At 39.2% G+C, this 13,899-nt stretch overlaps 1 protein-coding gene across 2 annotated transcripts in view; it reads left to right on the forward strand.

The window, feature by feature from the left end:
- The window catches only part of PCBD2 (pterin-4 alpha-carbinolamine dehydratase 2), a 342,895-nt gene that overhangs the window by 113,397 nt on the left and 215,599 nt on the right, over window positions 1-13,899 (forward strand). The window contains exon 3 of one of the 2 annotated variants that reach the window (XM_077473972.1): window positions 9,794-9,854. The exons of the other annotated variant lie outside the window; for it this stretch is intronic. Within the exon in view, the coding sequence (XP_077330098.1) occupies window positions 9,794-9,854 (61 nt within the window). The remainder of the gene's footprint in view (window positions 1-9,793; window positions 9,855-13,899) is intronic. 2 annotated transcript variants of the gene reach the window in all.

Genomic DNA, 13,899 nt, shown 5'->3' on the forward strand with positions numbered 1-13,899 from the left:
AACCAGTGACTCATCCTTGCAGAATGAAAACAATAGCAACAACAGCAAAACAAAACTGCATGCAGCTTCCCCCCAATTTTGTGGGGGGTTGTCATGACAAAAGTATGCGAGGTGCCCCCTAAAATCCATACTAGATGCGTATCCAAGCATGCAGCCCATCAGGCCAGGAAAGGGATGGTGGGGTGGGGAGTGAGCGTGCAGCCCTCTTCTCCTGAACCATACCAGGCCACATGCTTTCAACATGGGGGAATGCTTTGCCAGGGAGGAAGCACCCCAGGTAAAGCATCTCCCCATGTTGGTGAAGACAAGGGCCTCTTTCTCACAGCCCTGGCCCAGTGGTTGTGGGGTGACTTATCAGAATCTCTTTAACAAGGGAGCCTCCAGATCCCACCCCTCCCCTATGTGAATGAGTATGGGGTAAATAGTAACCCTACTCATTCGCCAAAAAAATGTTTAGTGTAAATAAAAACGGCATACAGTTTTTGACAAGTTCTTTTATTAAAGAAAAAGGTCCTCCTCAATATAGATTGATCGTGAACTGCCTGCACAAATAAAAATAAAATAGCGACTCAATGCTTTGCTCCTTTTGACAGACAAGCCGCTTCCCCCTTCTACCCACCGCTTCATCCAGCACATTGTGTTGCAATATAATTTTAAAAGCAGTCAAAGCACCAATTATCTCATGCATTGCTTGACTGTTAACCCTTGATATTTTAAAGAAAAGGGAGTTTCCATCTGTCCCACCCTCTCCCTGGTGTTGGGAGGGATCCTTTGATGGGTCTTGGGAGCTATAAATGGGAAGGCTCAAACACCAGTCTATGCAATGCCTCCCAGATGGTTGGACATACACAATTTTTGGTTAGCATTTTTTGAATTTGGTAATCGGAAATCTTTATTTTTTACACTTTTTTTTACTTTTTAACCCTGTTTTGAACTTGCATATTGGGGTATTCCCAGGCACTGGTGTCACTGCTTCACCAAGTTGCACTTTATACTAGATAACACTTATGCTTATTCTCACATGTGGATTCTCATTTAACTCAGCAGTGCAGGTCAGTTTGTACTATTCCCAATTGTACCATGTGTCTGATTCTGGCCACTCTATCATACTTTGAATTTTTTTCACCAATTTTTACCTCCCCATTAATTTTTAATTCAGTAGTGCACATCATTTTTTCCATACACTCTTCTTTCTAGCCGCCATCCTGACAGGCCATGCTGGACAGTTTTGTTTGCCTGTTTTCCACTTGCCTGTTTTTACTCTGCTGGCCCATCATTGGATCCTTTACCCACAGCTCCCGGATGAGACGTCTCCAGCACCCACTGGTGCGATTTTTGGCATGCAGCATCGTGCATCTTTGTGAGTATGGATCCCCCAGTGTGATTCCCACCACTCAATTTATTTGACATATTTCCATGTTCTTTACTACGTTATTTCTTGTTACTATTTTGCTTTATAGATCATGTCTATGCATCAACCCCTGAACTCACGAAACATGGTTGATCACCATAGATGCTATGACACACCTACTATGAATTATGAGAAGACTGCATGTAATTATGTAAAGGATTTGTATATTTGAGCCAACTGTTTGGCATTTTGACATTTTCCCAGTCCTATTGCTGGCACATTCAATCTATACTATGTTTTTATTACGGACTGTGTGGTGCTTAATCTAAAGTCCCAATGGGCAAAACTCTGTATTTGCTTGATATTTTAAATACCGCATTAGTTATCCATGTAATAAAGACCTTTGTGTCAGCAGCCTAATACATTTAAAGTGCTTGTAAACCTCAGGTATGAAATATGAACAAAGCATATTTCCTTTTTATAGTCCTTTCTGTCTGCTGCTTTGTTCCTCTCCCATCTGCATGAATCGCTTCTGATAAGTTTTATTGACACCAAGAAAAAAAAGTGACCAGGTGAAAGATCTCCTGCTGATAGCCTCAGCTCTGTTCCTGTGTGCTGTTTAAATGGAGGGCAGGGGGTGTCCCTCCCTTTCCCTTTCTTTCCGTACCCTTCCCTCCAGTCAGCTCTCAGAGCTCTCCTCACTGCAAAGTGTAACTTAAGCTCTACGCCCCCTTTTTCTGATCGCTCAGACAAACTTTATTAGTTCTGGACTTTGGATGTAGAGAAGATAAACAGGTACAAATTATATGGAAGTATTTCTTTCATCTGTTTATCATCTGAGGTCAGTCACTTCACTGGGTATATATAAGGATTTACAACCTCTTTAACTATCAGTGGCATTATATATTCATATTAATTAGGCACTCTTAACCGCTTGCTGATCGCCTCATGTACATGTACTTGAGGTGATCAGCAAAGAAGTCACTAAGGCAAAGGTGCTCCTATCCCATAAGAAAGTCAGTTACTCCCATGACTACCACTTGTGCTTAGTGAAAAGAGCCCCTTTTGCTCTGCTAGGTGTCAACTTTCAAAATAAAGGCTTAACACTTCTTTTTGTCACAAGCCCTAGCAAACTAAGTTTACCTAGCTTAGAAGCCCAGAAGTCCTTCTCCCTAATGAAGGGTTGCTCCCACTCCTCTGAGTGGGGTACTTTTATTGCCATTTGTGCCAGTCTACCAGAAGTCAAGCTGTCCTGATTTTACGAATCCAAATTTTTCTTAGCTCTAGGCCCCCTATTCCACCCTGCATTTGTTGGCTTTAGTGGCATGGCTGCTGAAACGTAGGTCCTAAAGGATAGGGGTAAATATTATTCAGTCATCTTGCTCAGATAAAGAAACTCTTTTTGCTGCAAGATCTAACATTGCCTGTGCTAGGACAAACATGTGAGTCAAAGGGAATGCTTTGTTTGTATATTGGTCGTTCTTCATTCTGGTCTTGACCAGTGTCTGCCTCTCAGTACAGTGGAAGTACAGATTTCTGTCTTTTTCCATAAACCTTTCTTTACAGTCCTTAATCAAACCATTACTTCAGTTAGTAGCTCATAATTATCCCCCTAATTATTCTCCAGTGTCACCTTGAAATCAAAACTTGGTGCTCTCTGTAGTCCAGAGACTCCCCCCATTGAGCCAATCGGAGCTATCCTCATTGGAAGACATCACATGTAAAATAACCTTCCTAGTAACCATTATGTCTTGCTTCTGAGCTAGTGTCCCTTTCTTGTATGGAGCTGTTTCTTGTACTACACAGGGACAATGCAGCCTTGAGTCCAAGACCTTCTTTTCTACACAGGGTGGTTTCTTCTTTCTACCTCAATGAGGATACATTCCTGCCTGCCACTCCAAAACACACCAAGGAAATGCTATGGCTATTATTCGATAGACCAAGTCCCTTATTGTCCAAACTGCAGGCTCTCATAGAGGACAATCTGCCTCTTTTGTCCATTAGGGGTCCTCTGTTCCCACATTTGTACATGTTTTACCAGGTACATTTTCAGGCTTTAACTGCTGAAAGGTTTGTCTGTTAAATGTTTCAAGCCGGTCATCTGAGTATTTTTGGGGTTTTTACCTTTTTGTTTTTGTGGGCCTGTTGTGGTCATGTTTGCTATGTTGTTGCCAATTTATTTCTTGGGGGCATCCCATGGTCTTTGACTGCCCAGTGTCCTTTTACTTTACTTTAATAAGGGAATTTTGACTTACCTGTAAATTCCTTATTTGGAGTGCAGAACAGGGCACAGGAACTTTCCATCGATTCCTGTGGCCACTCGTAATTACGTGCCACAAAACGGGGGTCTCACGGAATGGGTGGAGTAATAGGAGCGTGCTCTAGGGCACTAGTAAAAATAAGGAATTAACAGATAAAAGGTAAAAACAATTTGCAACCACATATTGGTGTGAAGAAATCCTAAAAATGGTCAATGGCATATCCTGGACAAGTGCTGAGCTACATTTTCCAGCAGAGGGGTCATTTTACAAAACAAACTGATCATTTATTGCAAGGTTGTCTCAGTTGTACACTACTTCCTTTTCCACCTCTCTATAAATGGATACATTTGTCTTCAGGTCTGCTGCTAACTATTTGAAGCATGCTATTCATTTCTTTAAAAGCTATTTGATACAAGCACTAGAGAAAACTTTGAGATTTGAACAGGATTGCAGCAATATGGACATCATGATTGTGCTTGCACATTCACTATTTACAGGTCAGGCCATTCCTAATGTACTGCAGTTTAACATTGCAATTACATGTCAAGTAACATAAAAATAGATTTGGATAATGCCTAAATCTGCTGAATCTTTCACTGCTTAAGGGTTTGGTTTAATATTGTATACGGTATGATCTTTTACTGTTGTCCTTATTTAAACCCCATAGGACTTTGATCGGCTTAATAACTCTGCACTGTAACGTCACTGTCCTATCATCTTTTATACATAACAGAGCCCAAAAGACAAATGTGGTTAATTATAAAAAATCACCCGAGGAAATTGTGTCTTAAATATATTTTATACATTTTCACTAAAACATGTGGTCCTAAACTATTTAATACAGATGAATGTACTTCTCTGCATTTTGTCATAAATAGAACACATAAATAAAAACTGAAGTATAGAAACTAAAATAAAATGTTGCTCTTGTTCATAGCAACCAATCAGATTTCAACTGTCATTTAAAAGAAATAAAATTACTAAATGAAAAGTATAATTCTTAATGTTTTATAAATCTGCACATTTTTGAGATGAATTGAATGTTCCCTCATACTTATTAGCACGAACTGTGCTACCTACAGACTGCATTTATTCAGGAAACGGTTAGAGGTTTCGTAAATATTTCATGATCAGAAATTTTTGTATGAGAACAAAAAGGATGCAAGAAAAATCAGACTCAAACCCAGAAATGTTTGTACCATATTGTATACACACAAAAGAGGACAAGTCGTTTAAAACTCATCATGCTCCTACACTGGAAGAAACAAGGAAGAAATCTGTAAAGAATAGATATAGTCTTTCCGCATTGGCATGGGTTTACTGTGTTCTAATTTTATCCAGAATCAAGCTACATACTGTTAGGATAGTTGTTTCCTTCTTAAAAACGTGTTCTTGTGCAACACACGGATTTAAATAAGACAGACACACGTACATATTGCATTTGACTGGTCATTTCTGGGAGTAAGATGACAAAACCATTATTATAATAAATTACTCTGATCCCCTCCTAAGAAATAATTGTGTAACAGTCTAGGTTGATGAAGGGAATGAAAAACAAAAGACCCATTACCATGTCTTTCGTTCTTCCATGAATTTAGATATCTACATTTCTTAATAGGAAAAAAATGTGCTGGTCTTCTCTTTGTATATGAGACATCCGCTATCTGCCTACATTATATTGAAATTATGATGCTAAGCATAAACAATATTACTCAGCTTAGTAAAACACACTACGATCATTAAGTGGCAAGTTCTTCTTTTTTGTTTCACTTATATAAAAAATATTATATTCAGAAAATATGTAGCTGGATCTTTAGAAATTATCTCTGGCACGCTAAACTATGAAAGATGCATGCATATGGAGTGAAGTAAAAATGAATGTAAGGCAAAATATTTAATGTTAGTTATTTTGTTATAATTTATTGTTTTTATTTTATGTCTGTATTGTTACACGTAATATTTAAACAATTTTTCAATTAACAAATTGCAGGTACAGAATTTTGTATTTATGATCAATAATTTTAAATTTTTTTTCATAAGGTAATGCTTTAATTAGTATGTATAAAATATATTAAATCACATATCAAAACTAGCCACAGCCTTTCTGCAGCCTTTAAAAAAAATTTTTTCATTGCCTAACAGCACTTCACATAATTCCATAAGTTATGTTCCCTTTTTTTAAGATGTTTGGGTGTATACAGTATGTATATATTTATATATTTTTCTGAAGGACATGGCTTTTTCTGAGGCGTGTCTCATTTATGACATTCAGCTGCTGAGTTTTATTAGAGTTTTGCAAGGCAAATACTAAAAATTATTTGTACTAAATGAAATAATTTCAGGAATATCTTATATACATTAGACCTATTGCGGTATTGTTTATTCTACTACTTTTTCAAGTATTTAATTGTTCAATGCATCCTTCACATCAGGCATGTCCAATCCAAATAAAACAGTGGACTGAACTGAGTGGAATTAATCTTCAAGAGGCCACATTATGTCTACCAAGGGCCACCCATACTTGATTCCCCCCCAAAAAAAAAAAAAAATAAATAAAAAAAAAAAAGATTTAAGCACTGCAGTGCATTTTAGTAGCAGTTGCAGGTTTCAATGTTTTATTCCAGAAAATGGAACCCTGACACATTTCCTGAACTACCAAGCAGCAAAATTACATGACAAAGTGTAGCCTTTGTAAATTTCTTTTGGTGGAAAAGCGGTTCATACTGTTACATGTGCTTTTTATTGCACAATTTGGGTGTGTTGTTTAGAAGATGCTTGTCAGGGCTTTAATGGGTAACTCCACTTTCATGGGGGTAAAAAAAAGTATCAAAAAAGTTAAAATAATGCCTATACAATTGCGACACAAGTCGTATTGTAAATGAATGTTATTAAAAATGACCTTTCCACTGTCATTTTCTGAAAATGCAATGCAATATGGTTACCTATAGGTGTTTTGTACAGAATGCCCCCCAGAAACAGCATTTCCTGCTTGTGTGATTGGCTCACTGATTTTACCAGAAGTCTGCACTAAGATACAAGCCAGATTTCAGGAATCCCTTGCAACAAAAAAATAAAAATTTTGTGAGATACTTCCAGTAGGAAATCATGTCTAAAGGAATGCAGGCCCAGAAGCTTTCCTCATTAGTGCCATGCAGGTGCTGCAGCTGATTGAGTCTAATGGGAGTGGTTTCATAATTATCACTTTGCCACATGGACACAAACACACAGGGATTTCTTCAGGTACATATACTATTGTGCCACTCATGGCCACCATCTGTGATGTATATGTTTGGAAAAAAGAAAATAACTATTTCAGACAGTACAGGCCTCACACAGAATAAACAACAACAATTTGTACTATAAAATTATACAATTTATTAGATAACAATGTTAAGAGTTCATGCAATATGTATGCATTTGAATAATTAAAAACATAGTGCTGATAGAATTCACTGTGTATATTTGTACACCAGAAAAGAAGGTAGGTCTTTATATTCAATGCAGAGTAGCTCTAGCACAATAGCTCCCTGGGCAGGCACTGGAACATCAATGGAACCCCACCAAATACAAGTCAACCACAGAAGGTCATTAGGGCTTGTATGTATAAGGACACCCCATTATGTGTCCAAAAGATAGATAAGGAGTCCTCAATTTCTCGTGTAAGCCCACTATTGATTCACGGTGCACGATTCATCCATAGCATACGAAGGATTGGTATCAGACCAGATTAAATTTAGAAAATCAAAGGATCAATGGACTATAGCAGCTCCTCTAGATGTCCTCAAATCAAACGTGGCCATCCACATGTATGCCCAGGTAGAAAGAAAGGGTTTTATTTTTTCATCCAATATGCTTGCATTGGAGAGTAGTCCCGGCATCCGGGTAGCTCGGTGGTCTGGCAGCGTGTGTCGTCCCTTAAATGTTCACACCTCCCGTCACATGCAAAGACAGCTGCATAGTACAAAGTATATACAAAGGAAAAACAAAAGTGAAAACAATCTTTACAAAAAGAATAATTTCATTATTTAAAGGCACATTACCCAACAGTAATACATACCTAGATATCCACAATGGCATAGCCCAGGAAAGCACATTCATTTTTTCAGAATAACAAAAGGTAGGAATCGGCAACAACATGCAATGTACATGGATCACTCAAGGGGGAAATGTTACTCTTTAAGGACCGCAACATGCCAACCTCAAGCTACAGCTTCGCGATTGAAGCATGTTTCCTATTTCTAGAGAGAAAAGATTACAGACTTTTACAGCATGTTTACCAAGTTGAGTTGTCGGCTGAGTTGGAGAGAAGAAGCTATAATGTTCAACAATGGTGGGTGTCTTCTACCGGCCCTCTGTCCTTAGGCTAGCCATACACGGATTATTATTTTATTTTTTCATCAGCCAGAGGGATGATTGAAAAAAAATGAATTTATTACCCCATCCACACAAACGAGGTGGATGGAAGAATCCTCCTTACTGTGCTATTGTATTCTGACAGCAGGCACAGTGATGGTTCTTAATTTGTAACATGTATCCCTGATATGGTTGTATTTGTCATTGATGACGATTAATGTTTAAAGGTAATGCACAGACACTTTTTGTAAATATACATGCAAAAAAAGGCCTGATTCACACCGTTCTTATGTTGTTTTTGGAATGCACAAAAACGCATGTGTCAATGTAAAATGTTGGATTCAATGTAAACATACATTGAATCCAATGAGCCCCTTCACATTTGTGCGCTGTTTGAAGAAAATGTAACAGAATAATGAAAATATGTAAAATGCACTAAAAAAGGACACAGATGTGAACCCAGACAGCAATCTCAGCCTAATGCAAATCTTATCAATACTTACCATTTTAACCGGTTCCTGACCACCTCGCATACATATACTGTGGCACAGTGGCACCGCTGTGCGAAACCCTGTATATATCCGGGGTTCCTTTAACAGCTGCCAGAGGGTGCGCGCATGGCCACGGGTGATTGCGTGCACGAACACCAGCATGGGGATTTTTGTGTGTAATTATAATCCCTGTCCTGTCAGAGTAGAGGAGACTCTTTGTTCCTAGTAAGTAGGTAAAGGTCTTCTCTCCTACGCAGTCCTATCCCCATACAGTTAGAACACACTGAGAGAACACATTTAACCCCTTGATTACCCCCTTGTGTTAACCCCTTCTCTACCAGTGTCATCTACACAGTAATCAGTGCATTTTTATAGCACTGATCGCTGTATAAATGTCAATGGTCTTAAAAAATGTGTCAAAAGTGTCCGATCTGTCCACCGCAATACTGCTAAAAATCGTAGCTCACTGCCATTACTAGTAAAAAAAAAAAAAAAAAAAAAAAAAATGCCCTAAATCTTTCCCATAGTTTGTAGACAATATAACTTTTGCACAAACCAATCAATATACGCTTCTTGCGATTTTTTTTATTTTTTTTTATTTATTTATTTTTTTAACCAAAAATATGTAGAAGAGTATATATTGGCCTAATCTGATGAAGAAATTTGTTTTTCAAAAACATTTTTGGGGATATTTATTATAGCAAAAATTAAAAAAATATATATATTTTTTAAATTGTCGCTCTTTTTATGTGTATAGCACAAATACAAAATGCGGAGATGATCAAATAGCACCAAAAGGAAGCTCTATTTGTGGTTTAAAAAAGACGCACATTTAGTTTGGGTACAGCATTGCATGACAATGCAATTACCAGCTAAAGCAACGCAGTGCCAAATTGTAAAAAGTGGTCTGGTCAGGAAAGGGGTAAAAACTTCTGGGGCTGAAGTGGTTAAAACATTTTTTTTTCTGCTTGCACATGACTGGGTGATAGGAGTCAGCAGAGCTTCTTATTTACTAGACTAAGTGACCAGCCCATTTACCTTTAGTAAATCTACCCTTTTTGTATTTGCTAATCTACCTTGCCTCCATTGACTAATCTACAAATCTCTACTATTAATACAACAACCAACAATAGAAAATCAAACTTGTAAAAATAGGAAAGTCATATTAAAACTAGAAGATAAACACCGTAATAATGGCTGAAAATATATAGCCTCCTAAAATATACAATACTTTTCCGTTTTAAAGCGTGTCTAAACCCAAGAACAAAAATTAAATATATTCAGTTTACCAGTTCTCGCATGTAGTGGCTGCATTGTTTTTTTTTTTTCTTTTTTAGGCCCTTAATTGTTACTTGGTTATCCCTCAACTGGAAACTGTATTTCTGGCAAGATCAACAGGTATTTTCTGTATTTTCTGTATATGCTAAAAAAAAATAAAAAAAATGTAGCCTAACAATTGAAAACAAATTCAGCCACCATTTTTAACCACTTCAATACGAGGCACTTGTTCCTTCCTGCCAAAGCCAATTTTAAGCTTTCAGCACTGTCGCACTTTGAATGACAATTGCGGAGTCATGTTACACTGTACCCAAACAATCTTTTTAACATTTTGTTCCCACAAATAGAGCTTTCTTTTGATGGTATTTTATCACTGCTGGCATTTTTATTTTTTGTGCAACAAATAAAAAAAGACAAAAGAATTTTTTTTTTTAAAGTTTTTGTTTCTGTCATAACATTTTGTAAATAAATGTTTTCTCCTTTGCGGTTGGGCATGGATGAGGCTGCACTATTGGACACTGATAAGGTAGCACCAATGAGTTGGCACTGATGTGATGGCACTGATATGATAAACAATCAGCACAGCCCCCCCCCCGTCAGGAGAGCTGCCGATTTGCTCTCTAGTCACGTCTGTCGAACTGCTCTTTCTGTTTACATTGTGATTGGACATGGCTAATCACATGGTAAAGAGCCTCCTTAAGAGGCTCTTTGCCAAGGTCAGTGTAGTGGTGTGTCAGAATGACACACCACACCACTGATCACCGCGATGCACGGCGGCTGTTATCCTGCTGGATGTCATATGACGCCCAGTCAGGATAACTGAACCACCTCCCGGCAGTCATTCTTCTATAGGCTGGGCAGGAAGTGTTTAAGGACTGGTAAGCTGCAATATATTTTATTTTTATTTGGTCTAGTGAACTTTAGGTGGTTAGAATCAATAGCCAATTTTGATGTTAAAACAGGTATACCTTTTAATGCTTAGCTCTCTGTTCCAATTTTGTGTTTTAAATGGAACCACTTTCTCTTAGGCAGTATTATAAAACTATAGGACAAAACCTATTGTTTAATTAGTTGGAGTATATTAGATGTTTCATGGTGGTACAAAGACAGATGGTTGATTTTATCCTCAACGCAGCACAAGTAGACACTGGGGTTACATAGTAGTTGCGGTTGAAAAGACACAAGTCCATCAAGTCCAACCTATGCGTGTGATTATATGTCAGTATTACATTGTATATCCCTGTATGTTGTGGTTGTTCAGGTGCTTATCTAATAGTTTTTTTGAAACTATCAATGCTCCCCGCTGAGACCACTGCTTGTGGAAGGGAATTCCACATCCTTGCCGCTCTTACAGTAAAGAACCCTCTACGTAGTTTAAGGTTAAATCTATTTTCTTCTAATTTTAATGTGTGGCCATGAGTCTTGTTAAACTCCCTGCTGCGAAAAAGTTTTATCCCTATTGTGGGGTCACAAGTAGGGTATTTGTATATTGAAATCATATCCCCTCTCAAGCGTCTCTTCTCCAGAGAGAAGTTCAGTGCTCGCAACTTTCCCTCATAACTAATATCCTCCAGACCCTTAGTTTTGTTGTCCTTCTTTGTACTCGCTCCATTTCCAGTATATCCTTCCTGAGGACTGGTGCCCAAAACTGGACAGCATGCTGTAGGTGTGGCCGGACCAAAGTCTTGTAAAGCGGGAGAATTATTTTATCTCTGGAGTTGATTCCCTTTTTATTGCATGCCAATATTCTGTTTTCTTTGTTAGCAGCAGCTTGGCATTGCTAAACCTATCATCTACTAGGACCCCAGGTCCTCTTCCATCCTAGATTCCCCTAGAAGTTCTCCCCCCCCCCTGTGTATAGATTGCACTCATATTTTTGCCACCCAAATGCATTATTTTACATTTTTATACATTGAACCTCATTTGCCATGTAGTTGCCCACCCCATTAATTTGTTCAGATCTTTTTGCAAGGTTTCCACATCCTGCGGAGAAGGTATTGCTCTGCTTAGCTTAGTATTGTCCGCAAATACAGAGATTGAACTGTTTACCCCATCCTCCAGGTCGTTTATGAAAAAATTTAATAGGATTGGTCCGAGCACAGAACCCTGGGGGGCCCCACTACTCACCCCTGACCATTCCGAGTACTCCCCATTTATCACCACCCTCTGAACTTGCCCTTGTAGACAGTTTTCAATCCATGTACTCACCATTCCAACAGACCTTATTTTGTAATTGTGTCTAATGCTTTTGCAAAATCCAGATACACCACGTCTAAGCGCCTTCCTTTTATCTAGCTGGCAACTCACCTCCTCATAGAAGGTTATTAGATAGGTTTGGCAAAAACGAATCTTCATGAATCCATGCCGATTACTGCTAATGATACCGTTCTCATTACTAAAATCTTGTGTATATTCCCTTATACTACATACTATTGATGCTAGGCTAACTGGTCTGTAATTCCCAGGGATGTATTTTGGGCCCTTTTTTAAATATTAAAGATAACCCATCTCTCTTCTGTGTTCTTTGTTCCTAAGATTTTATCCCAATTGATGCTTTCTAGCAAGGTTCATAGTTTAGGGAAGTTGGCTCTTTTGAAATTCAATGTCTTATTATTCCACTTATGTCTCCTATTTGTGTGATTTATACTGAAGCCAATTGGCTGTTACCTAAATTGCCGCATATTTCCACATCCGTGAACAGGTCTATTTCTAGTCGGTGCGTCTACCATCTGACCCATAAAATTGTCCTGCAAGACATTTAGGAATTGGTGAGCCTTAGATGAATGCACGGTTCCCTCCACCCAGTCTATGTCTGGATAGTTAAAACCCACCATTATGATAACACTTGCCATCCTTGCTGCTAATCCAAATTGTGATAGGGAATCTGTTTCCCCTTCCTCCCTCAGGTTAGGGGGCCTATAGCATACTCCCAGTATTATTTTCCCCTTCGCTTCATCCTTTTGGAGCTCTACCCATAAGGACTCCACCTCCTCCCTAGCTCCCTTAGTGATGTCATCTCTCACATTCACTTGTACATTGTTCTTGATATATAGACATACCCTTCCCCCTTTTTTACCCTCTCTACCCTTGAATGTTTGCCAGCCAATCATGAGAGCTGTTAAACCAGGTCTGTGAAATTCCTACAAAATCCAAATCCTCTTTGTACAACAGTATCTCTAGTTCACCCAACTTGTCCGCCAGGCTCCTGGCATGAGTGAACATGCCACGTAGTTTAGACTGGTCGCATATTATCCTCTTGGCTTGGGTTTATGTGTTTTGGTCAACCTACCAATAATGCCCCCAATACTACCCTCTGGAATATGTTCCGCGCTGATTATCTCTACCTCTGGACCCTCCCCCTCATCACCTAGTTTAAAAACCCCTCTAACTTTTTGGCCATCTTTATTCCCAGCTGATCTGCACCCTCCTCATTTAGGTGCAGTCTGTTACTTCTGTAGTACTGGTTATCAATTGAGAAGTCACCCCAGTCCTCCAGGAACCCAAACCCCTCCTTACTACACCAGCTCTTCAGCCACTTGGTTACTTCCCTAATCTCCCTCTGCCTTTCTGGTGTGGCTTGATGTACCGGTAGTATTCCTGAGAATACTACCTTGCAGGCCCTTTTCCTCAATTTAGCTCCCAAGTCCCTAAAATCGTTCTTTAGGACACTTCATCTGCCTCTGACTTTGTCATTTAGTGCCACCGTGCACCATGACAGCTTGGTCTTCCCCAGCCCCTCCCAGTAATCTGTCCACCAGATCCGTGATGTGCTGAAACTGAGCGCCCGGTAGACAACATACTGTTCAGCGCTTCAGGTCTTTGTTACAGATTGGCCTCTCTGTCCTAAGAATTGAGTCAACTACCACCAGAATCTTTCTTTTTCCTTTCCCTTTGCTCCCCCCCCCCCCCCCCCCACTCTCACTGGAGGAGTTCTTCCCCCGACAGCTAGGAGAGTCCCTCAGCTCCAGCAGTGCTGGTCCCTGACTGGTGTCACCAATGTCACTCAATGGAGCATACTTATTGGGATGCTCCAGCCCTGGATTGGCCTCCCTGGCACTTCCCCCTCTACCCTTCCTGACTGTCACCCATTTACTCTCTTCTACTGCCTGCCGTGTACGTTCCTGGCTCTCCTTTAGTATGGAGGGACTTCTCAGTGCTGACAGTT

Source organism: Lithobates pipiens, unplaced genomic scaffold (genome assembly GCF_037356315.1).
Source record: "Lithobates pipiens isolate NorthernLeopardFrog02 unplaced genomic scaffold, aLitPip1_a1.2 Scaffold_8, whole genome shotgun sequence".
NCBI classification, from domain to species: Eukaryota; Metazoa; Chordata; class Amphibia; order Anura; family Ranidae; genus Lithobates; species Lithobates pipiens.